Source organism: Colletotrichum paranaense (genome assembly GCF_030867605.1).
Source record: "Colletotrichum paranaense strain IMI 384185 chromosome Unknown Scaffold_9.1, whole genome shotgun sequence".
Taxonomy (NCBI): Eukaryota; Fungi; Ascomycota; class Sordariomycetes; order Glomerellales; family Glomerellaceae; genus Colletotrichum; species Colletotrichum paranaense.
Genome location: NW_026848967.1, coordinates 189,295 through 211,576, shown reverse-complemented (window position 1 = coordinate 211,576; position 22,282 = coordinate 189,295). Strand labels below are relative to the sequence as shown.

General features: G+C 52.6%; 6 protein-coding genes across 6 annotated transcripts; 2 read left to right on the top strand and 4 right to left on the bottom strand.

Moving 5' to 3' along the window:
* Window positions 1-748: 748 nt before the first annotated feature.
* CPAR01_10819 (eukaryotic translation initiation factor 2 alpha subunit) lies at window positions 749-1,872 on the bottom strand (the record flags this gene model as incomplete). Its single annotated transcript, XM_060495079.1, has 3 exons — window positions 749-1,226; window positions 1,290-1,660; window positions 1,786-1,872. 3 exons carry the CDS (start codon window positions 1,870-1,872, stop codon window positions 749-751), a joined length of 936 nt encoding a protein of 311 aa, XP_060345427.1.
* Window positions 1,873-2,447: 575 nt separating this feature from the next.
* CPAR01_10818 (WD repeat domain-containing protein) lies at window positions 2,448-3,691 on the top strand (the record flags this gene model as incomplete). The annotated part of the gene is made up of 4 exons (XM_060495078.1): window positions 2,448-2,457; window positions 2,526-2,781; window positions 2,841-2,923; window positions 2,982-3,691. 4 exons carry the CDS (start codon window positions 2,448-2,450, stop codon window positions 3,689-3,691), a joined length of 1,059 nt encoding a protein of 352 aa, XP_060345426.1.
* Window positions 3,692-4,018: 327 nt separating this feature from the next.
* Window positions 4,019-5,519, bottom strand: CPAR01_10817 (uncharacterized protein; the record flags this gene model as incomplete). The annotated part of the gene is made up of 3 exons (XM_060495077.1): window positions 4,019-4,896; window positions 5,091-5,464; window positions 5,512-5,519. The coding sequence occupies 3 exons, from the start codon at window positions 5,517-5,519 to the stop codon at window positions 4,019-4,021; spliced, it is 1,260 nt and encodes a 419-aa protein (XP_060345425.1).
* A 937-nt stretch (window positions 5,520-6,456) lies between these two features.
* Window positions 6,457-7,918, bottom strand: CPAR01_10816 (aldo/keto reductase; the record flags this gene model as incomplete). The annotated part of the gene is made up of 6 exons (XM_060495076.1): window positions 6,457-6,873; window positions 6,934-6,971; window positions 7,024-7,142; window positions 7,199-7,520; window positions 7,571-7,737; window positions 7,794-7,918. 6 exons carry the CDS (start codon window positions 7,916-7,918, stop codon window positions 6,457-6,459), a joined length of 1,188 nt encoding a protein of 395 aa, XP_060345424.1.
* Window positions 7,919-9,231: 1,313 nt separating this feature from the next.
* On the top strand, window positions 9,232-12,447 carry CPAR01_10815 (uncharacterized protein; the record flags this gene model as incomplete). The annotated part of the gene is made up of 1 exon (XM_060495075.1): window positions 9,232-12,447. The coding sequence occupies one exon, from the start codon at window positions 9,232-9,234 to the stop codon at window positions 12,445-12,447; it is 3,216 nt and encodes a 1,071-aa protein (XP_060345423.1).
* Window positions 12,448-13,344: 897 nt separating this feature from the next.
* Window positions 13,345-17,141, bottom strand: CPAR01_10814 (uncharacterized protein; the record flags this gene model as incomplete). The annotated part of the gene is made up of 6 exons (XM_060495074.1): window positions 13,345-14,225; window positions 14,279-15,671; window positions 15,769-16,023; window positions 16,135-16,415; window positions 16,657-17,015; window positions 17,119-17,141. 6 exons carry the CDS (start codon window positions 17,139-17,141, stop codon window positions 13,345-13,347), a joined length of 3,192 nt encoding a protein of 1,063 aa, XP_060345422.1.
* Window positions 17,142-22,282: the final 5,141 nt, after the last annotated feature.

Genomic DNA, 22,282 nt, shown 5'->3' with positions numbered 1-22,282 from the left:
CCATAAACCTCTCCACCACCTAGCCAGTTTTACCTGATCCGTCGACCTAGACGGGCGCCTTCTGGTTGGTGACTGGAATGGAATTAGAGGGACCTACCTAAATGGGCTTCCTGTGTATATTCTGGTGTAATCAGGTGATAGGAAAGTTATCGGATGAAGGGTTGGCAAAGCAGTCTCCTCAGGTAGGTATCTAGGAACTAGTCGTTCTTGCCCCCAGCATCTCGCCTCGATTGAGAACCTCCAATGAAACCGTCAGGAGCATTCTGCTCCACGCAGGAGATTAAACCGCTCGGTCACCGCAACAACAATAACGACGTCCGCGCCGATACAATGGCAAGTCCACAAGCATCGGTACTGTTTGTGGTTATGCGGATTCGGCTATTGGAGGACGGCTTTACTTAGGGGGGTGTCACTGACATTTGTTCTTTGATGAGCCGTCAGGTAGTGTCCGGGGAAAGCTACTGTCATCAATTGGGTTGATTATAATAGACATATTCGTCTTCTCGCTAAGTGCCCTAGCTTGTGGTAAGGTCGGCCATACATCGTATTTATTGAAACGGATCATTCGTCCCATAGTATCATCAGTCCGTCGCTCACTCACAATCAGCCAGGACGAAATAATTTTGAAATGTTTAGACTCTTTTTTGGTCGTCTCATTAGAATCACTCTGGATTCCCAGCCTGCCAGTACGCTCATTCTACCAGCCGCCCCTTTTTTGTTGTGATGACGTTGACTCTAAAGGAAAAATCTAAACCTCCGGGTTGTCGTCGCTCTCAGAGACACTCTCGTCACCACTGACCTCGGCGTTCTCGCGCTCCCTCTTCTCCATGAGAGCCTGCAGCTCGGCGTCGTCGCTCTCCGTAACGGCCTTGGGCTCCATCTTCACCACCAACGAACCGCCCGCAGCCTCGATGCTGTTGCGGATCTCGACAATGGCCTCCTCGAGGCGGGTGATACCGAGGTTCTTGTCCAGACACGTGCTGGTCAGAACGTACAGAGGGGGGGAAACGAGTCTGACCTTGACCTGGGTCTGGTCGTCGTTGCGCGCCTCGGCGGTGCGCAGGGCGTTCTTGACAGCGTCGATACCCTCGTATCCGAAGCAGGTGACCTCAACGTCGGCACGGACCTTTGTAGGTTGAGGGGTGAGACGCTTCGCGATATATGACTTCAACTCCTCGGAGACGGCCTCGCTGGGGAAGGTGGCGTCGTTCCAGACCTCGGCGTTCCTATACTTACGCATCAGTATTCACAATCTCTCTTGCTATAGCGAAACATAGTCCTCAACTCACGTGATAGACAGCTTGAAGGCGTCAATCGCATGGCCGTACTTCTTGTTGAGGGGCCATGCGATGGTCTCGTAGAGCTGCTCGATCGGGGTGAGGGTCTTCTCGGCAACGTGGCGCATGATGGAGTGGACCATCTTGCCCTTGTTGTACCGCTCCTCGCACTTGATGATATCCTCTGGCGACACACGACGCTTAGAAAGATCGATATAACCCTTCTCCTTGTCGACACGAAGGACGACGACAACCTCGTTGCGGCCCACACGGATGAGCTTCTGGATACTTCTGATGCGACGTCTCGAAAGTTCGGAAAGCAGAATCATGCCGTCAATGTTGTCGTACTCGAGAAGCTTGACGTAGGCACCCATCTCGGCAATCTATATCACCAGTCAGACCCGGATGTTCCCTCTCTCTCGCTCTCATGTACCCTTCATATCCACGGCGACCGGGTGGGTTGGGGCGGTTCGGTTCGCCGTGTGCGTTGGGCCGGCGGGGCACAAACCTGCTTGACGTTGACCATGACGAACTCATCGATCTCGGGGTACTTGTTTTCGAAGTATCGAAAGTGACTGTAGTTCGGTTCCGCCATCTTGGCTACTGGTGCTCGATGTCGTCGAGTACGAAGGGTGGTGGTGGCGGTTGGGTGGTGTTGTTGAAGGTGGTCGGCCAACAGGTGTGGAGGGGCGGGGTGCGAAAGAAGGTGCGCGGGCTTTTTACACGTCCTTCCGGTCTTTGGATAGCTTGTTTCCTCTGTGCTCGGTGGAGAGTCGGCCTACTCGTCGGTCTTGATATCGCTTGCGGTGGGATCAGTTGCTCGGGGGCGACGTCGAAAAGCGAAAGAAGCAACCTTTTGGGTGTGAGCGGCGTTACGTTGGTGATTGGGCGATCGAGTCACAATTTTGCTACTGCGGTTCACAAATCGCAGAAATCCGAACAATGGTGGGGGGTGCTTTCGGGGCGGTAGTCCATGGCAGAATCGGTGCTGATTCGACCGATAAGCTCTGCTTCGCTTATCGCCACGTGAGCGCCCCTCCAACCAAATTGTTCAGGTAAACAGACCCCAGAAGCTAGCACCCAGGTACACCCAGAGCTGCTTGTTGTTAGAGGCGCATTGAGCTACTTCACCGTAAGAGCTTCAACAACATCAGAACAATAATCCCAAAAATGGCACCCGGTGAGTTTTCGGGGGACTTCGACCTCAAACCTCGCTCCAACAATATCGACCAACTACTAATACTTCAGCAGCATCCCAATTCGAGCTGGCGCAACCGCCTAGCGACGCCATCTCCTCGCTTTCATATGCGCCCGAGTCGCCTACCAGACTTCTGGTGTCCTGCTGGGACAAGAAGATCTACCTCTACGACACACATAGCGGAGGCGAAGATGCGCCAGGCATTCTCATCAAAGCCATTGAGTTCCGGGCGCCTGTCCTGGACGTAACCTTTGGCGCGACAGATAACGAGGCCTACGCGGCGTGTTTAGACCACTGCGTCTACAAGTATGGCGAACCATGAAGCTCCCACTGGCCATTGGACGAAGCTGACGCTTTCTATTCAGGATCGACCTTGAGACAGAAGAGAAGCAAGTCATTGCGCAACACGGCGCGCCTGCACGATGTGTAGTTTACAGCTCAGAGCACTGTGAGTGATGTCACAGCTATGCCGACCTTTCGCCGCGCCGTTCTGACCAACCTCACAGCTCTCCTCATCTCCGCCTCTTGGGACCTCACCCTCCAGATTCACAACGCAAAGTCGCCCTCTGATACGAACATCACCGTCCAGCTGCCCGGAAAGCCCCATGCCTTGGCAGCTAGCCCCTCAAAGGTCGTCGTTGCCATGACCGCACGCCTCGTCAACATCTACGACCTGACCAACATCCCCGCCCTCTTCGCTGAGCCCGGCACTCACGACATCAAGCCCTGGCAGCAGCGCGAGTCGTCGCTCAAGTTCCTCACCCGCGCCATCTCATGCATGCCCAACGATGCCGGCTACGCCACTAGCAGTATCGAGGGTCGCGTCGCCGTCGAATGGTTCGAGGACTCGGCCGAGTCCCAGGCTCGCAAGTACGCCTTCAAGTGCCATCGTGCGGCTGCGCCTGATGGCGAGGGCGATATCGTGTACCCGGTCAACGCTATGACGTTCCACCCCGTTTACGGCACCTTTGCCTCGGGTGGTGGTGATGGGACGGTCGCCTTGTGGGACGCCGAGGCCAAGCGCAGGATGAAGCAGTACCAAAAGTTCCCCGATAGCGTCGCGGCTCTAGCTTTCTCCAAGGATGGCAAGTACCTTGCCGTTGGTGTCTGCCCAGGTTTCGAAACAGGCATGGAGGACTATAGCGCTGAAGGCAAGGCAAGCGTGTTCATCCGTGAGCTTGGCGAAACGGAAGCCAAGGGCAAGGGTGCGAAGTGATCGACTACGGCCTTTAGAAACCTGTGATGGAATCTTACAAGACTTGTGGGCGCACGGCGTTTGAGGTGGTTTACATATGCAAGCATTTCTTTTTCAAGGACTGGGAGGTTAACGGAAAAGCCTGGTATCTATTATATCAGATGATACCCATGGTATTGGGTGAGAAGCGTGGCTGTTGATAAATCTTGATAGTCTCCATCAAGCTAATTCTCCCAAGAGTCTCCCAGCGAGGAAGCTTTGTACACAGTTACGATGATCACGCATGCCTCCATCTTCTCCGCATTCCTGAAATTCGCGTGCATACCCACATCTCCATTGTGTTGCTATTTAGCAACTAGGTGCGCCTTGTTCTTGTTTTTGATAACTCTGCCTTTCGCTGGAAAAGGTTCCATTGGGACGTGGTCTAAGGTCTGTGAATGCGCCAGTCCAAACCGATTCTCCCTGTAACCCAGCCGGCCAAGCCTTTGGGGTTTCTCCATCTACATATGTTTCCCCGGTGTTCATGAGACCAAGGGAGGTCTTATGTTCGGCATCTGGCTTCATCTTAGTCATGGTGTTGGCCGGTGTTGTACTGTCTGTTGCTGCCAGCTGATTCGTACCCAGCTCGTCGTCAAAAACGTCGCCAACCAGCGCTGTGGCTGAAGCCTCCCGCGAGAGGCTTGATGCGCCTACGTGAGAATCACCACGGGAGACTGCGCACGCTCGGTCCGACTGTAAGGCGTCGTGTCTTGCGGGCTCGATCTCTTCAACATCATCAGATAAGATGAATAGTTTACCGGAACGGTGTCTCGATCTTCTATGCCGTGGCAATACTTCGATGGTGCGGAGGGATGGTAAGACTCTGGGGCTTCCGGAATCCTCGTTGATATTGTTCCTCTTGGTATGGTGGAAGTAATTCAAAGTTGCCTCTCCTTGGGACTCTGGCATCGCCAGTAGATCGACTGCTTTAGATGAAGCCCTGACTCTGGTAATTTCTTGTAGATCAGAGTCGATGACAAATCTTTCGCGCATCCTCGTACTCTTTGTATTGCTTCGAAATGATGCAGATTTGATGCCGCAAGATACAGGAAGAGAGCCTATTCCAGGCGGGGCTGGTGATCTCTTTCGCCGCCTCGTGCTCTGTAGCTTGGTGAAGCCGTTGATCTCTCTTGTATCAAAGCCATCCCTGATACTCTGATACATCGGCACCTGGGATCTCTCCGGTGCTGTTAACATCTTGTAATTATCAATGGTCATCTTTGTATGGCATCTCAAGGACGGCCTTCCGCGCTGTCTCTTGAGGGGGCTTGATATCTTTGGCGCAGATAACTGATATTGTTTTGAAACCGGCACATCTCCTGCGGGATCCCATGCTAGTCAAGCTGTCAGAAGAAATCGCCTTTCATCGCATGAGACTTACCTTCGTTTCGATCGAATTGACTACTCGATTTTGGGAAAGGCGAAAAACTATAATCAACGTCGAGGGGCGTGGCGGGCATGGTGCTCCCCATACTTTGAGGCGGTGACTCGCCAATTGACAAGCTTTCCTCGATGCTTGGGAGCGGAGAGCTTTGGTCGTGAGTGACCAACTGCCACGTGCCGAAGTTCTGATCTGACTCTTCGACCTTCACGGTTACCCCAGCAAGGGTGTCTGGATTGATGTCTTGTGAAAAGCCCGGCAGGCTTCGTCTGGCGTCGTTGACTGCATGCAATGTTCTATGGGGCTCCGATTCGAATGTTTGCCTTCTGACGAATGTGAAAATATCCTTAGAAGCCGACATAATCCCCTGAAGCCTGTCACCTTAATTAGCTAGCTCTGAGAGGCAGGCTTCTAGACTCACGGCGACATAATTGAATCAGAATCAAACAACGTACGGCTTGGGAATCAAGACAAGTGGAAGGAAATCTGTTAAAAATTGAAGAACAGGGGTCAAATCATGGCAGGAAATGCCCAAGAGTGCTTCTCAAGTAGTTGCCAGCTGATGAGTTGTTCGTCTTAGGAAAGAGCGAGTGATGGAGCTACTGCTCCTGCTTTGTAAGTAAAGTGAGGAAGGTACCTCCTGCGATACTCCCCGTTACCTTATGCCTTCCTTGCCCGTGCTACGACAACAGGCACTAGAGTAATTGCTTTCTCGCGTGGCAAAGTCCTCACGGTGGGTGCTGACTCGAACCCATCTAGGGATTGTTTGGAAAGCAAGTCATAAAAAGCCATGTAGTGCTCGTCTGATTGTACTAGCTGGATGATCACTCACCTTGTACTTTCTTCACACATTCTCGATGTACTATTGTATCCTTGATTTCGGTGAATTTCCCTCGTGTAGTTGGGGGTCTATTGTCATGCGCTCGCTGCCTCTGGCGGATTGGAGGGAATGTTGCAAAACACGCAGACATCACAAGAATGGGTACAACATTTCGAGTTTCCAGGCGCCAGCCTTGATTACATCTCTTTCAAATAAGTCACCGAAAGCCAGTAGTTCCAGTCAAGGATTTTCATCCTGCCTGCGTAAGCGATGCGGAAAGAATGCATGGTGATTGGCGTCTAGGCAAAGTAAGCTGCATGATACACTGCAGAGCCTCAAACAGACTGATGACAGTTCCAGGAGCAATGAGTCTGCAGATTTTGACCAGGTTCAGCATCGCAAACTGGATCAGAATCTGGCCAGAAATGTGTATGAAATTGCACTTGAACGGCAGCCAAGCAGCGGTTGTGAACCATGTCGCTTTTCAACAGCCTTTCAGTAATCCATCGGCCGCCACCTTTTGTACTGATTCCGCACTCGATAGTACTACTTTCCGCCTTCTTTGGGTGCGATAGCCTTGGGCTCTGGTACATAGTCGAAAGTTCCTCCCATGTTCAACAACCAGACTTCGCCAGGGTTCGACGGGACCTTCTCTCCCCATAAAAAGTTGTGGGGGAAGCCCATATCGAACGGCACAGCTCCTTCGATCTCCTGAATTTCTTCATCGGAGAGATCCAGGGCTAATGCTTCGATGTTTTGCTTCAGATGATCGACAGTGCGACCGCCGACAATGGGGAAGACGTAAGGCGTCTTTTGCATGACATAAGCCAAAGCAACACTCGTGATGATTGTCCCTTTGCTGTTGGCGATCTTTTCCAGCACCTGACTGATCTTGATTTGCGCTTCGCTAGCCTGAACTTTGCGGCCCTCCTGGGACTTGCGTTGCTCTTCCGTCTTGAAAGCCTGTTTCCAAGTTAGTCGTTGTCCTCTCTGATCAGTTAACATTGAGTTAGGAGCACTCACGCCACCGCCGAGCGCGCCCCAGGGTGCCAAGCTCATTCCTAATATAGTGTCAGAATTTATTCCCAATCTCGCTATAAAGACGCTGCAAACCTTCAGCCTTGGTCATGGGAATGATCTCTCGCTCGAAGTCTCGTGAGGCAGCAGACCATCGACCTTGATATACGGAGAATTGGCGTAGTCCATGATTTCTGGCGTATTCATTGGCCTTGCTAATGAGGAAGTTAGACCAGCTCCTTTGATGGGGATGATTCCTGATAGAATTTACCTGACGATCCAAGCCGGGGTATCACTGATGCCGAGAAAGAGGACCTTGCCGGTGATGACGAGGTTGTTGAGAGACTGCATCAGCTCCGGAATAGAAGTAGAATAGTCCCACCAGTGGACGTAGAGCTGCTCTGTGTAAGTGACATCGCTTGAAAGATAAGAGACAAAGCTGCTCACGAGGTCAATGTAGTCGGTCTTCAGCTTGCGTAAGCTTGCCTCTACAGAGGTATGCAAGCTCTTGGATCCGTTGCCGGTGAAGTTGGCCATGATGCCCGGCGCGTTGGGGCCCGCTTGGAAGTTTGTGGTATACTTGGTTGCAATGACTGTCTCCATTTCAGATACAGCTCCCACTGGGTTAGATGCTCAAACCTACCCATTTGGTCACGAACGCCTCTTTTCTTCATCCATTCGCCAATCCACTCTTCGGACTCTTCGAATTGGTAGTTGTTGGCGGTGTCGATGAAGTTGCCCCCCTGCTCATGAAAGAAGTCGAGGATCTCTTCGACAGTCTTTTGATCGCAAGTACCCATGTATCCCTTCCTGTCAAACTTCTTAGAAAAGGATGTCTGAGACAGGTCTCTTCAAAGTAATCTTACCAGGCGTCGCCAAAGTTCATGGCGCCCAAACACAGAGGGCTCACGCGAACGGAAGCCGTCGGAGAGAGAATGCGGTAACGAGCCAAGGGGCTCTTGGGCGGAGCTGCCATAGGGAGGGCCGACATGATGATAGGTATTGTGAGATGTATGAGGAAGTAAGTCGAATGCAGCCCAGAATGAAGAGAATTTAGGATAAAGTCAGGTCGTCAGGTCGGTCAGAATACGAGTTTGCGAGCTGACTGAGGTGGAATTTATATCTCTCCAAGAGTGAGACTCAGAGGAGGAAGGCGGGGGATCAACTAATACCGACCGCTCTTTCCCCTCCGGACGAAACGGGACGTACGACAGGCAACATGACAGGACGGCAGGCAGGCCCCCCTCAGTTGGCAGGGCAGACTGTAAGGTAGGTAGATCAAGGCACAGATGATCTCATTGTAAGGTAGCTCTTCCAGTCTCTTCAGACGCTGTCAGTCCAATTGGATATGTGGATGTTTAGAGTTAGCTCCTGCGCCAGTCTCCAAGTCCGTGATGCTCCAGCCGAAGTGCCATGCATTAGAACCCTCCCCGAGTCCCGCATCCCACCTTAGCTCACACTAGAGATGCTTTGTGCCTAATCACCGGTCTTAAACCCGACGATTCGCACTACCGGTTGCGAGCTGCAGGTGCCGGGCGTACTGATGTCAAGCAATCGGACCAAATGAAGTCTCCAGTGACTTGCAGGTCTGCCCTGTGGACTTCCAAGATGACTGAAAGCTGACGATACATTTTCTTCTCCGACGGCAGATGATGATTGGAAATCGAAACCTTCCTTTCTGTCTTCACTCTACCTGACCTCAAGACTGCCCACGAGTTCAAAGCATCGCACAAAGCAGCGTGTCTAGTGAGCCTGGTTTTTATTCTTTGGGTCATGATTTGCGCTAGGCTTGCTGCATGAAGTAGAACAAATGATCAGCGGAGGACAAGATGACAATACAGCTTCTGAGATCATTCGAATTCGAGAGCTTCTAGAAACAGGAGTGGATGGATTTCACGATATGGGCGATTAGAGCTGCTTTCTGCCGAGCGGAAGCTGGCGTTCGGGTTCGGGTTCGGTTCTCCTGCATGTCTGCTCAGATGATGACTAAGACGCTAAGCTCGAGGGCGGAACGGATCAACTCCTTTTCCTCTTCATCCCAATCCAGCCCGCCGGGACAGCAGTCAGCGGGCAAAAAGCGTCTGCATAAGGTGAGATAGATACCTTAGCAAAGGCCGAGGGTGGTACGACAGTGGGCGTAAATGTGACAAGGGTCCTTCAACTTTTGACTGACAGTCTCAACGACCCATTGGCAACCACGTCCGACATTGCGACAGCCCCCCTTCGAGCGATTGACCTCTTGCGACTACGAAATGATCCGATAGTCAAGTCGCGAACGATCATGGCAATTGTCGAGCTTGCACGATGTCTGCCCCCGCCCCCGTTCCCTCGAAAGCCGCGATTCATGCACTTCGAGGTCTTCTCTTTGGGACTTCTTGCTCTCTCGTCCTCTTAGCGGAAGAGCGTCGCCAGCGAATCAAGATAGCACGATCAGCAGTCGAGAATGGCAGAAGACTGAAGTCTTTGAAACGATACAGCACCAGTGGCGTCGCTGCTCTCGAGGCTCTCCAGGAAGAGGTCGCCACTGACCCAAATTTCGTTAGCTGGCCAACACGGTCTCGGAGTCGCGACTCCTCACACGAACACGGCAGATTGGTGTTCGATAGCTCATATCTGGATCAACACGTCAACGAAACCAGCCCAGACGCACGACGCCCAACAAGGGCAGCAAGCGAACGAGATCTTCCACAAAAGACGATAGACAAGCGAGAGACAACGCAAAAGAGTGGCCGGCCGACCTTGAACGCTACGCAGAGACAGAGGCATGATCCCTTTGTGTCCCGTTTCTCGTCCGCAACCCCTGCGATACAGGACTTGTCTGCTCGAGACTGCGTTTTAAGGTCGTGCGGAAACCAACCAAATGGAGAGCCAGCACAAAAGAACGCCATTGATCTGGCGGTAGAACGTGTATTAAGCAACCACCATGGTGTTATTTCTCAGACTGCTGGGTTAGAGGAACTGCTTCGCAATTCGACGTCTATACGGCGCGAAAATGACATACCACCCGCAGCCTTGAATCTTGTTGCTCGAGCCTATCGGTTTGTGGACCAGTCAAAAATGCTGCCTGAATGGTTTTCGGAATTGTCTTCGCTGCTATCAAAAGCTTGCTCCCGGTGGAGCGATTTTAGAAGTGCCGGAAAGATACTGGAATTTGCGGTCCATCACAAAGTGGCCACTGAGAACGACGCGCTGGCGGAGTGTGTTCTTGAGTTTGCCACATCCCTCGTCTCGCCAACGACGCACCAACCTCAAAATGACGAATCTGCCCCCGAACGATTACAAGCAGCGGCAAGGCTGTATGTTAGCAACTTGCTGTTGCCGCCGCTGGAGAAATCGAAAATACGGTCTGGCTACGTGAAAGTGGGCAAGGACTTGATCAGTCAAGCCTTGGCAGAGGAGGATGCGCGCCCCATTGACGTTGTCCAAATCTTTCAACAAGTTTCTACTTGGAGTTTCGACAAGCTTGGAACCATGGTCTGGTTCATGAGGCAACTCTTCGAGCATCAGCAACATGCACTGGCCATCGACACATTTATCGGAATCTTCGCCAAGTTGAAAAAGACCTCTACATACTCTAAGCGTCTCTGCATGGACGTTGTCAACTCAGTCGTTGCAACTGGAGGCTACCAGTGTCGCGAAGTTCTCCAGACATTCAACCTGCTGAGGGAGCGCGATGGATGGGACGTGCCATGGAAATGGTTGGAAGACTTCATCTGGGTGCGTTGGAGGTCGACACGCAATTTCACGGAGACGCTTCAGCTTTTTGAAGACGCAAGGGATCACGATTTTTACGGTATCCAAGACACTCTCGAAATTCGATCGAGGATGGTGCGAGTCTGCATCGAGGCTAAACAAGCCGAGAGAGCAGATTTGCTCATGGAGGAACTTATATCTATATACCCAAAAGCTCAAACTGATATCAAGATACTCGGCCAATTCACCCTTCAAAACGCCAAGCAGGGGAATTGGGTTGGAGTCTTCAGCGAATTTGAGGCGATGAAGACAGTGCAAACGGCCAACCCTAACAACGAACGGCACTTTCGTCGCGTATTTGCGGCCGTACTAGAAACGTATGCGAAGACTCACACTTGGGGCGAGGTTGAGACTTTCATGGAAACGTACATCTCGGAATTCGGATTAGGCCTTGACCGCCACCTGGTCACATTCATTGCCGACAGACATGCAAAATGTCGCGACACGCAGGCGCTGAAGCGATGGCTGGTATTCTGTATGGATTCCGGCTACACCGCCGACGGCAAATTCTGGACCGCAATGTTGGCCAGTTGCCGCAGAAACTGGAAGTATAACGATAAACAGCTGTCCGACCTGTACCATGCCATGAAAGGTGCTGGCATTAGCACCGCCTTCCCTGGCCTCGATCAATGTTACAAAAACCTGACGAATACCACAAGCCCCCGGGCCAAACAAGTCCGGTTGAGAGCTTACATGGCAAGCCCTGCCCACGAGGTGGGTGCCTTCGAATCCATGAGAGCGGATGCACAGATTGGGAGGTGGAATAGTGTGCTGGCTCTTTATAAGCGTGCGCTACACAACGGCATGGGTCACACGAGTCGTTGTCTTAAGTTGGCAGTCAGAGCTGTCGTTGAAACCGAAGGCCCTCGAAGTAGACAGGCCATGGCACTCCTGAGTAGTGCGCAGTCTGAAGGTTGCGATACCAACGAGGCCATGTATCCCATCGTCCACGGCCAACTCGCCGAAATCGAAGAGCGCCGCGCCGGGATGGCGGGTGAAGACGGCCGAAGTATGGTCTACCCTGAGATCAAGGCCGTCTTCGACGACCTCCGCCTCAAAGATATCCACATCGACGACGGCTTGTTCAACCGCGCCGCTCGCATCTGCGAGAAACTGCGCAACTACCGGGAGATGGTCCAATTCTGCATCATTGCGGCCGAAGTCAACGGTCGCGGTGACCTCTGCTACAGCGTCTACAACTTCAATAACCTCCTCGCCGCCTACGTGATCCGACACGAGTATGGCAAGGTGCGCTGGCTGCTCGCCGAGCTCATGAAACGCGAGTACCGCACTTCCAAGGAGGTCAGGTACCGCCTCTACTGGGCGGTGCAGTACCTCCGGAAGAGCGCCGAGGCCGACAAGGACGAGGCGCTCATCCAGTCCGATAATGAGATACTGGCCCTTGTCCACGAGGTCCGCACGGCCTTGAGAAAGGAGAACCTCGACCAGAAGGCAGAGGTTAAGAAGGTCCTCGTCGACGCCATGTCCCATGCCGCTTCTAAACCCAAGACCACCAGCAAGGCTGATAGTCTCGCACCGGCGGCCTTTGGACAAGAGCAAGAGCTGTTCACGATGAGCGAGGACGAAGACAATGTTGCCGGTGCGTCTGCGCCTGCACCTGCTTCCGCACAGCCGACCCTGGTTAGGAGGGTTCAAAGTAAGCGCGAGGTGCCTGTGGACTCTACGGCAAGGCCCAGGGGTTTGAACGGGGCCGAGTCGCAGCCAGGCAAGACATCTTACTCGTGGAGATCGACTACACTTAGATAGAGATGACAGATTTGGGGGGGGGGGGTGTGTCCGCGTTCCGAATGATGGGAACCCCCCTGTGTAAGATGCCACGCAACGTTGGAATTTATCAACACCAAGTGGCGTATAAACTATGTATTCACACAAATGTAAGCTTCACGGCGTCGATAGATATATACATGTAAACAACAGCCAACATAGAATGCATATTATCCATAAACCAAGGAGGCCAGTGACTACTTCAGAGCCTCTTGCACAAAAAAGGTATCTCAAGAGGTGAACAGGTGATGCCGAACATTCACCCGGATCACCCAAAGGGTTTTCCCCTCTTCACTTCAGATCACAACGGCACACAGGAGTCCGAAAAATTGGTTAAATCCAAATTGGTATTTGCTCAGAGATGGGTTGGAACGGTAACGCGCCCGAGTGCAAAATAAAGCCTTGTAGAAACAGGCTCACCGGCCCCGCAAGAGGACCCGGCGTCGAAGCAAGAAAACTTCAACAGGAATATGGTACACGATGCTACTTTGGCGATTCCAGCCCGCAGAGCCCAACATACCACAGTGGGACTTGTCCTCTTTTCTTCTTTCTCCCTCCCATACTCCCGTTCTCTCCTACCACCAAGGGTACCGCCACAAGAGGTGGAGAGGGGCCCTTTCTGCTGTCGGCGCACTCTGAAATGTCAACTTGCCATCCTGCACGACAGATCCTCGCATCAACCTCTAGCCACTCTCACACCGGCGCACCTTCTGGCTCTCTAGCTAGTTCTGGTTACTCTTCTCGATTTCCCGTGTCGTGAACTGTGATAATAACGCCTCACCGCCCCCAAACTCGCCGGTCCCTAGTTAAAGCATGATGGAAATAGTCATCGCCAATCGTACCTGCAATCTGCCATGCAGTGAATGCCAGGGTAAACGCTCAGGATTCATCATCCGACCTCGCCGCCCCGCCGGTCTTCACTGAGGGTGATATACTGATAGCAATTTTTTTCGGCGCTGCTGTATTTGGCCGATCTGCGAAGGTTTTCTTTCTCCTGACCATACTTGATGTCATTGATGCATTCGACCCCGCAGAACTACTGTTCCTGCGCTTGTTCTGCATCAGCTTCCCGAGCTCATCGTCATCATCTTCTTCGCGCCGTCTCTTCTCAGAAAGGCGTTCTGGCGGTGCGACCGAGGATGATTCACTGCTCGTATCGGAAGCGCCATCCGTTCCGTCTTGCTTTTCGCCAGACGTTGGCAGCACCTCAGGATCAGCGTTCTCATCCACCTCTTCATCCGAAGGGTAGTCGACCAGCGGTTTTGAGGCTAATGTTGACGCTGCTGAGCCATTTGTGGGCTGCACCTTATCAAAAGCCCTGCTCTCAGGTCCATCTTCGTCATCCGAGGTGTTGAAGTAATCCTCCTCGGCTTGATCTACGGCGATGTGTTCCATCATCCTCTGATTGGTGTTGGCGGCCGTCCGTCTTGCCAGATCCTCTTCTGATTCCGTGTAGAACTCGGCGGTGTGGCCTTGAGTCTGGTCGTAGAGTACTAGGACGTTGCGGAAAGTTTCCATGTAACTCAAATCGACCAGTCGTTCCCGATAGTTTTGGACGAGGAACTTGTTCATGGCCTTTCTGTGCTCTTGTCCGGTAACGAATACAAAAAACTCGACACAAGCGGAGCTGAGGAGGTTGTCCCGATGCATAGATTGGGAGACCATGTCAAGCAAGGGCTCCAAGATGCCATGTTCCATGATGAGTCGATCGTAAAACTCATCTTGCATTCCTGCTAGGTTACGGAAGAAGCGAATGGCAACTGGCATTTACGGTTAGCAAAGCACGAGATCGTTTGAAAAGCTAATGACTAACCTAGTCGTAGATACTTCTCCGGGCAGGCAAACAGCTGGGCAATTCGCCGAAGTAGATCTTGTTGGTGAACGAAGGGTCTGCATTTCCCTTGGTGTTGTCTGATGAAGAAGCAAAGTATTTCGATGAGATATGTGAACATTGAGGCTTGTTGCAATGGGAATGCCATGTTGGTGCGGCCTCGAAGATCGGTGAGGGGCCTGAAGAGCCTTATTGCTGATGAAGCATAGAAGTTGTCAAGGAGGTTGGCGTGCTGAGGATCTTGCATTGCCTGGGGCCGTCGGCCTGGGAACTCCCCATTGGCTTTCGCGAAAGCCTCCTGCGACTGGAGCGGAGGGCCCTGGTCAAGAAGGACCTTCAAGGCATCTGAAATCTGTGCCTTGACGCCAAGGTCGACTTCCACCAAAAGCAGATCAATGAGCGAATCTGTCAAGGGCGGTTGCCTTTCATGAAGTTGGCGATAAATGGTGCCTCTAATCATGTGCGGGTCGTGGTCTATCAGGGATACCAGAACGTCGGTAGCGCCCACCCGAACGCTCACATCAGGGTGACGCAGGCCAAAGTTGATGACCTGAAGCAGGCCGTGACCGATGAAGTTGTTGTAAAGAGTTTGGCGAGCCGGCGGCTGCAGATTCTTCGCAATGGCGCAACATTGCTGAATGAACAGAACAGCCTCCTTCTTCCGTCTCTGATCCGTTTGCGTTATCTTGAAGATGCCGAAAAGGTCACCAAGAAATTCTCCATTCCCTTGCAGATGCTGGACAATATCCACCTGGTTGAAGAAAATCAGAGAGTTGAGAACGGAAAAAGTGGGATCATCCAGTATGCGTGCCAGTACAACGTCCTTCAAGTACTGAAGTCGGTAGGTCTGATGGATTTTCCTCCTGATCTGGTCGTCCTGGATCGGTACGACCTCCTTGTACCGTCCTTGGTTATCTAGCCAGTGGCGGTGGTTGGCTTTGTGGCTCGGGAAATCGGGATCGTATTCGAGAGCGCCTACGACGCCTAGAACGCAGTCGTCGGACACGGCATGTTCTATTATGGCGGTGTCGTTGAGAAGAATGACGGTCTTCATGATGTTGCAAAGTCGGTGCAAATCTGATAGGCTCTCGAGATCTTCGGCCATTTCGACCAAAGGAATCAGTTTGCCAATATAGTCCTCGCCCATGATGCACTTAGCCAGTGCGTCTCGTCCATTGACTGTCTGACTCATTATGCGCATGCTAGTCTCAATTTCCTGGAGATTCCCGATTTCGGCTGGTGGAAGGCTGATGGTGCTGGGCATTTCCATGGCTAGATCGTCGGAAAGACTATCGTCTGAATGGAAAACGTTAGACTGGGGTCGTCCAAAACGGTCCCCGTTAGCACGCGACTTACCGGCAGCGACCATGCCATTCTGGAAAGTCTGTTGCACGCTGTTGACGAATTTCCTATTGGAAAGAAAAGTGATGAGCAATGAACATCAATGGCGGATGTACGAAGCCAGCGCTTACCATATCAGTGCACAGCCATCCGCCTCCTGGAATGAGAGGGCCATATCGATGCCATTGCTGGGTTCTGTCCAGACAATGAGAGTCTCTGTTTTCAGGAGTCAGTCTATCTGCGCCGCACACTGAGATGCCGTGGGACTTGCCTTGCTGCTTCTGGAAGCCATCCTCTTTGCAAATTTTGGTCTCCAATAGAAGCCTATCGGGGTGGTCTTCTGATTCAACTATGACTCTAGGGTCTCCGCGCTGATCATCCGCCGTCTGACGAGCACCATTATGTTAGCATCAAGACTTTTGATATGTTGATAGAGGAGGCATCGACGGCGGAGAAGGCGAGGCCGCGACAATGTATAGGCGCGTGACAAGACATACCTGCATGAAAGCAGCGGTACAGAAGCCGGTGCCGCGATCGAACCAGTCATTGTTGCGCAGCTCATAGACCTTGACGCGTTTCTTGTCCGTCGCATGATGAGGCACGGGTTGTGCCATCATCAATGGTTCGGTGCCCCCCTCGATAGTGAGACGGGGGTAGCTAAGGATATCGGGAGCGAGGTCGAGGTGTTGTTGAAGGGAAAGCTCGGCGTCGGTCTGGGTGAGGATGGTGAGCGCCACTTTCCCGTCGTTCGGTCGCGCCTGGAATGGGGCGCGGCTCTCTAGCGAGAGGTCGGTCGGTCGGGGACGAGAAGTCTTGAGCTCGCTCGTGCGAGAAGATGTTTATCGTCGTCGATGAATGCGTGGCCACGAGATGTGCCCGGGTGACGTAGGGTCGAGATGATCAGGGAGCCATCAAAATGGGAGGGGGCGGTCGGGTCGCGCGATTGGCGGGTGCCGGGGAGTTGAGCAACGCAAGGCACGGTATATGCGTTGGGGAGAAAGAAGGATGCTGCGGCTGACGCGACAGCGATAGCGGAGTGCAGGCGACAATGATAAGCAACGCGCTTGCACGGATGGAAGGCGGCGAAACTGAAGTTTGGATGTCGTCGACTGCGGCGTCGCGGCGCAAAATTTTTGGGTTGCGTGGGATGGCAGATGATGATGAGATGGAAGAACTTTGAGGCTGTATTCGGTCGGTCGGTCGGTCGGTTGGTCGGACAGAGGAGGCAAACTGGGGACTCTGGGACTGGGTGACTGGGTACGGGACTTGACTGGGCTGGCTGGTCTGGCACCTCTCACGCTGGGACGGAAACTGCGCGGACTGCTGTCGCTGGCACTGGGTGCAGGTGGGTGGCACCTCTGCGTACGGATACTGCGTGCTGCGTGGCCGTGTATGGTGGGACGGGACAGTCCAATGCGCGTGATTCCTTGGGCTGGCAGCTTTGCTGGTTGCTCGATCAGGCCCCACAAGTGCCCACTCACCGCACTGTGACCCTACCGCTCATCGCTCCCACTCGCCGCTTTCTGGTTCGGTACCCGCATCGCACTAGCCGATTGTGGACTCGACGCACCTACCACCTCGCACCCGCGACAACCACTGGGGCAGCGTGGGCGGGCAAGGTGGGAGGCTTGCGTCAACGTGCGGCTACTCGTCTAATTATCTGCTTTTGGTAGGCGCTCGCCTGCTGTTTATCGATTGGCGGGGTCAGATGACTAAACATCCCATCGGGCATCAAGCGACAGTCCACCTCATATTTTTCAAGGTTCCCATACTAGGAGCCGTCAATCGTGGATACTTTTGTCAAACTAGTATCCCTTGTTTCGCAGACATATCACCTTACCCAAGGTATCTAAAAGTATATATTCAAAGATACTGACCCGCCTACCTTTCCGAGGCAAATCCAGGTATGAAAGAAGTCAGAAGTCAAGGGTTGGCGGCACCGTGAGGTCCCTGCAGAAGCGCGGGAAAGCAAGCGCGCCCAAGGTACCTAAGTGTAGGGTTTTGTTAGGTATGCTCGCTCGGGGGACACACCTTCATTTAACCTTATCCTATTTACTGCTCATCCTCGTCATTCTACGTTTCTGCTTTTCGATATCAGCCGTTAGGCCGGGCTGTTCCGTGGAACCAGCGTTTGTTGGACCCAGGACAAAGATGCCCTTCCTCGAACCACTACGTCAGGTAGAGAATCCTTCCCCGCATCTCATACGTTCGATGATCGAAGCCTAAGGTAGGGATCCCAATTGCTCGGAATGCCGGAATGGAGACGGGGACAACATTCCTCATCATCAGCTTACACGACCAGAGTACCCACCTAGGTACTCAACTTCTGACTGGCCTTGCTGGGCTTCTCAGCTATCTTGCTGTCGCAAATCCGTTGAGTCCACGTGCCGCTCATACCAACAAGCGCTTCCATGAACTCATCTTCACCGGCCGGCAGCAGAGTACCAATTCCAAAACCCGACGTTTCGAAACATCGCCGTTCCAAGTCTTGATAGACAAGCATGCGTCGCATCTGATATAGTGCGTGCCCGCTTACAGCAATGGACCCAAAACCCCATTTCTTGCTTGGGTGCTCCCGTGCAGATCACACCAGAAGCTCGTGCCACATCACTGGGGCATTGGGGCATTGGGGCATCGCCGCATCGGAACAATGGCCCTTGGGTTTTCTGAGAATTAAGAATTGAATTTCATGCAGGGATTGAGGGCTCCATCTTCGTGATATCACATTTTCGACCCCCACTTCCGGCATCTTATATATTCGTTTTCTCTCCGGCTGACAATGCTGCTTGTTAAATCCTCAGGAAATGACGAAGTCTAATTGAGCCCTGTAGGGATGCGACTTACAGAGTGAAGGAGCTTTGATGTCATATCAAAAGTCCGCTTTGCGGACTTTTAATCATCGATCGATACGATACGTGCGAGCGATGCACAACGAGCTCTTGGGCAACAACAGCACAGCCGCGAGTCACCCAACAACCCAAGTGCGAAAGTCGCTCAGGCTATCACACATTGGAGATATTGCCTCTCAAATGCAAGTATCAGGCAAGCCACGACGTATGCCTGATCAGCGGCAATGCCCCAGCCTGGACGAAATGGTCTTTCGTCATCGTCACTGCGATGGAGGAAAATCTGAACTTCGGCCCTCGCTAGCTTCTTTCAATGTCGTCAGAAGAGTCGAAAGTGGTCCGAAATCGCGTAGCCGCAATTCCCTTGCACTGACGATCTTGACGATCCAGGGTTTACCGGTTTGGCGTACGAGTCTTGGACGGCCCAAATCGTTGCCTCCATGAATCAACCGGCGCATTGCAATGTACATGTTGACCATGGACATTGTCACTGAGCCCGGCCCAATGCTTTCAAAGGTTGTCGAAGCAGCCCTTCCATGGACTGTTCCCTTTCGACCACTTCGAGCTTGTGATGCCACAGTCACGAGTACGTCAAGTCGATCAGCTCTGATGGAGCAGTGGCGCAGAAGAGGACAAAGAAAAGACAGACGACTCGGGTCTATTCCAACGGCAGCCTACAGTTTCACGATTTAGGCTCAGCCGGTACTCCCGGATCGGCGTACTTGATGGTACGCGAGCTACGGCCCTTACAAGCGAGAAACTCTTCCGAATCTGTCAGCTGTCAACCCCTCGAAATCTGATCCGCTGCATTCCAGGGGACCTCGAGCAAACTAAGCAAGTACCGGTTGACGCGTGCTCCTGATCGTCAGGGTTCGCATAGCGAAAGTTGTGGGAATTGAGACAACTATCGGCCTGCGCCAAGAATTTAGACAGCATCGAGAGGAAATGGGACAATCGCAGAGGCTGGTCTTATGTTGCAGCACTTCCACTTTGCATCTCTTTGCGGTTCTCACTCCTGCCACTGCATCAGTGCACGTAGGGTAATCTCGACAAGGCCTCTCTTACAGCGAGATCCAGTACTTTGTGCATAGTCACAACTCGGAGGCTGGAGCAGGGTTCTCTGCAGCCTGAACCAACTCGGAAACCTGGAAATAATTATTTAACGACCGGCGTCGGAGCCTAGGAACAATCATTGAACGCCCTAGCAGGGGGGTGGGGACCGCAACCCGGGCGGGCCGGGAACTGTCTGCTGGCATCCATCTGACTGGCGAAAAGGCTCGCCGAACGGAAAAATTCCACCTTTCGGGGGTGCGCGCCAAAAAACCAGGGTCCTTGTCAACTTACATGGGAACAGGTACCTAGCGCGGCGCCTTGTTTAGTCCCAACAATCTTGATGAAGCAGGACAAACAAGTTTTTTTCCTTCCTGGAGGAGGAGGACGAGGACGAGGAGGATGAAGAAGGCAAGAAAAGGGGATGAGATTCAAAGGCGCTTCGACTCAGCATCTTATCTATGTCGCTATCCGGAGGTGCTTGTGCCGTACTGATAGGTGTAGGAGACGGCGGTCTGCTACCTATGCATGTCAGACTGGACGAAATTACCTCGTGTTTTTCACAACTCGATACGGCCGTTCAAATGTTGCGGAAGCACGTGTGACAAGAGCGATTCGAACGTGGCAGCGGCATGCGAGTCTGACTTTGACGTGAATGACCTCATCTTTTTCGAATGTGATGTGTCCTTACTTCTCGCGTGTTATCGCCGATGAAAGTGGTATACGACTTGCCTTTCCCATACACTCGCTAACTGATATGATTACGGTTCGGTGAGTGGAATGGCCCCGGGGCATGAAATGCAACGGAACATTATCCCATGGCAGGGTCGTATTGGATGGCGCAGAATATTGATAGGCACCACCCACCCATGCGTTGATCGGGACGGTCCAGCCACGAACTTGAAATAGCCCCCCGTGGGCCCGTAGCCGTGGCCGACTGAGACTCTCTGAGAGATACACACTCCCACGGTCAGTCGTGCCACGCACCCTGGAAGAGAGACATGATAGCTAGGCCAAGGTTGGATGGCTTCGACGCGGCTGACTGCGAACTGAGTGCGTGGCAGCGTGCGAGTTGTGGGGGGGGGGGGGGGGTTCGGTCGCTCGTCCGGCATTATCACGGCAGCTCCATAGTACTCCGTAGAGCTTTCCAAAGCTAGACTCATCAAATGATCATCAAACCCCCTTCACCAATTTTCGAAACTCTACCAAGATGGCTAAGCTAGGCCTTTTTCAAGCTTGGTTGCGGCTGCGGCTGGCTGAAGGTATCAATCCCTTCGCCGACCAGTTTGTCGGTACCAAGCCACATAAGTCTATAGATTTTGGTTGCACACGGGTAACGAGGATGTTTGGTAGTACAGATTCTGCCCTCATGATCACACTGCTTTGTATGTGAGGCTGAAAAGCCACCCTTCGAAGGCCCAGACCGAGAGACTTCTAGAGTCTACTTGACTGGACATGTTTTCGACGTCGGAAGTCAAGCCTACACGAGTCCTGTGGCCTTTTACCCTTACTCCCCGTGGAAGCAGTGATCCCAAAGATAAGGGAGAGGTACTCCGTAGTGTACGGAGTAAACCAGAGGGTTGAATCCGGCGCCCGGTGATGCGACAGTAGCCTGCATGACGAGTCTATCTCGCGGCGATAGCCAAGCTCAGCGCGGGATGTTTCCAGCCAGACTTGGAGGGCAGTGTTTCCCACCTCGACAAGGCTAAGAACTCTGAAAAATCAATATTTCTAGGGCCAGGCTGCTGGGGGGGTGTTCAAGATAGGGAAATAGGTAGGTGAGCTGAAAAGCTCCATATTCCCAAAGCGAGCAACGAATGGACCCAAACGGGCGCGCTGCACGTACTTTGACCTTGACTGCTGCTGCTTTCAGGTGGCCGAACGTTGAGCACACCCCCGGCTCAGCGTGCTGTCTGTCCGTATCGTCTGCTTTTGGTCCAAGCAACCGGGTTGGACTAGGTATCATGCAAGAGCATGTGCGTCGGAAACGCGAACGAGGATGATGGCGACGGTCGGGGAATTTTTTCTTCTTCTTGCTCTTTCTATGTTGCGGTGTGCATGTACGTGGCGTGGCGTGCCGGTGCCGAGTAAGAGGGACTGAGAGAGCACGCAATGCAGGCTTGTTTGGGCGTTTATACAGATTGTGCGGTAAGAAAGGCTGGTGTTATCTGTAATCCATTCGGTGAAATGAAGGGCTTAACATGCGAGCTCGGAATTATTGAGTCATCCTGGTCGATTGTGATGAGCTGGGCTTGGTACTTGCGTCAAGGATTGTGAAAGTGTCCGAGGGAATGACAGCGACAATCCAGGTGAGTTTGAGACGGGTTACTTGGCACCAGGAACCAGGCACCATCCGCGGTTAGTTCTTGATAGTCAAGACGGCCGGCATATGAGGTGCGTTGATAGGTTGTCACGGCTCACCAGGCTGAACTGAGCTCGACATACACAGTCGAAAACGGGACATGGAATCCTCGCATGGTCCGGCTGTCAGTTCCGCTTTGGCGAGGTATGCCCTGCAGTTGAGAGACACACTGACTCTGAGTGCAAGAAGACGAACCAATTGTTGGAGCAGAGATGTACATATGCAGATGTACGTTTGACCGAACTTACTGGATGAAGACTGGATCCAAGATGATGAAAAGATAAGATGAGTCGAACACCTGAATGTTCCACAACATGAGGCACCTTGTAATAAGACAGGCAAGGTAAGCACGATGGATGAATCGCAATGATGCATAATACCTTATCT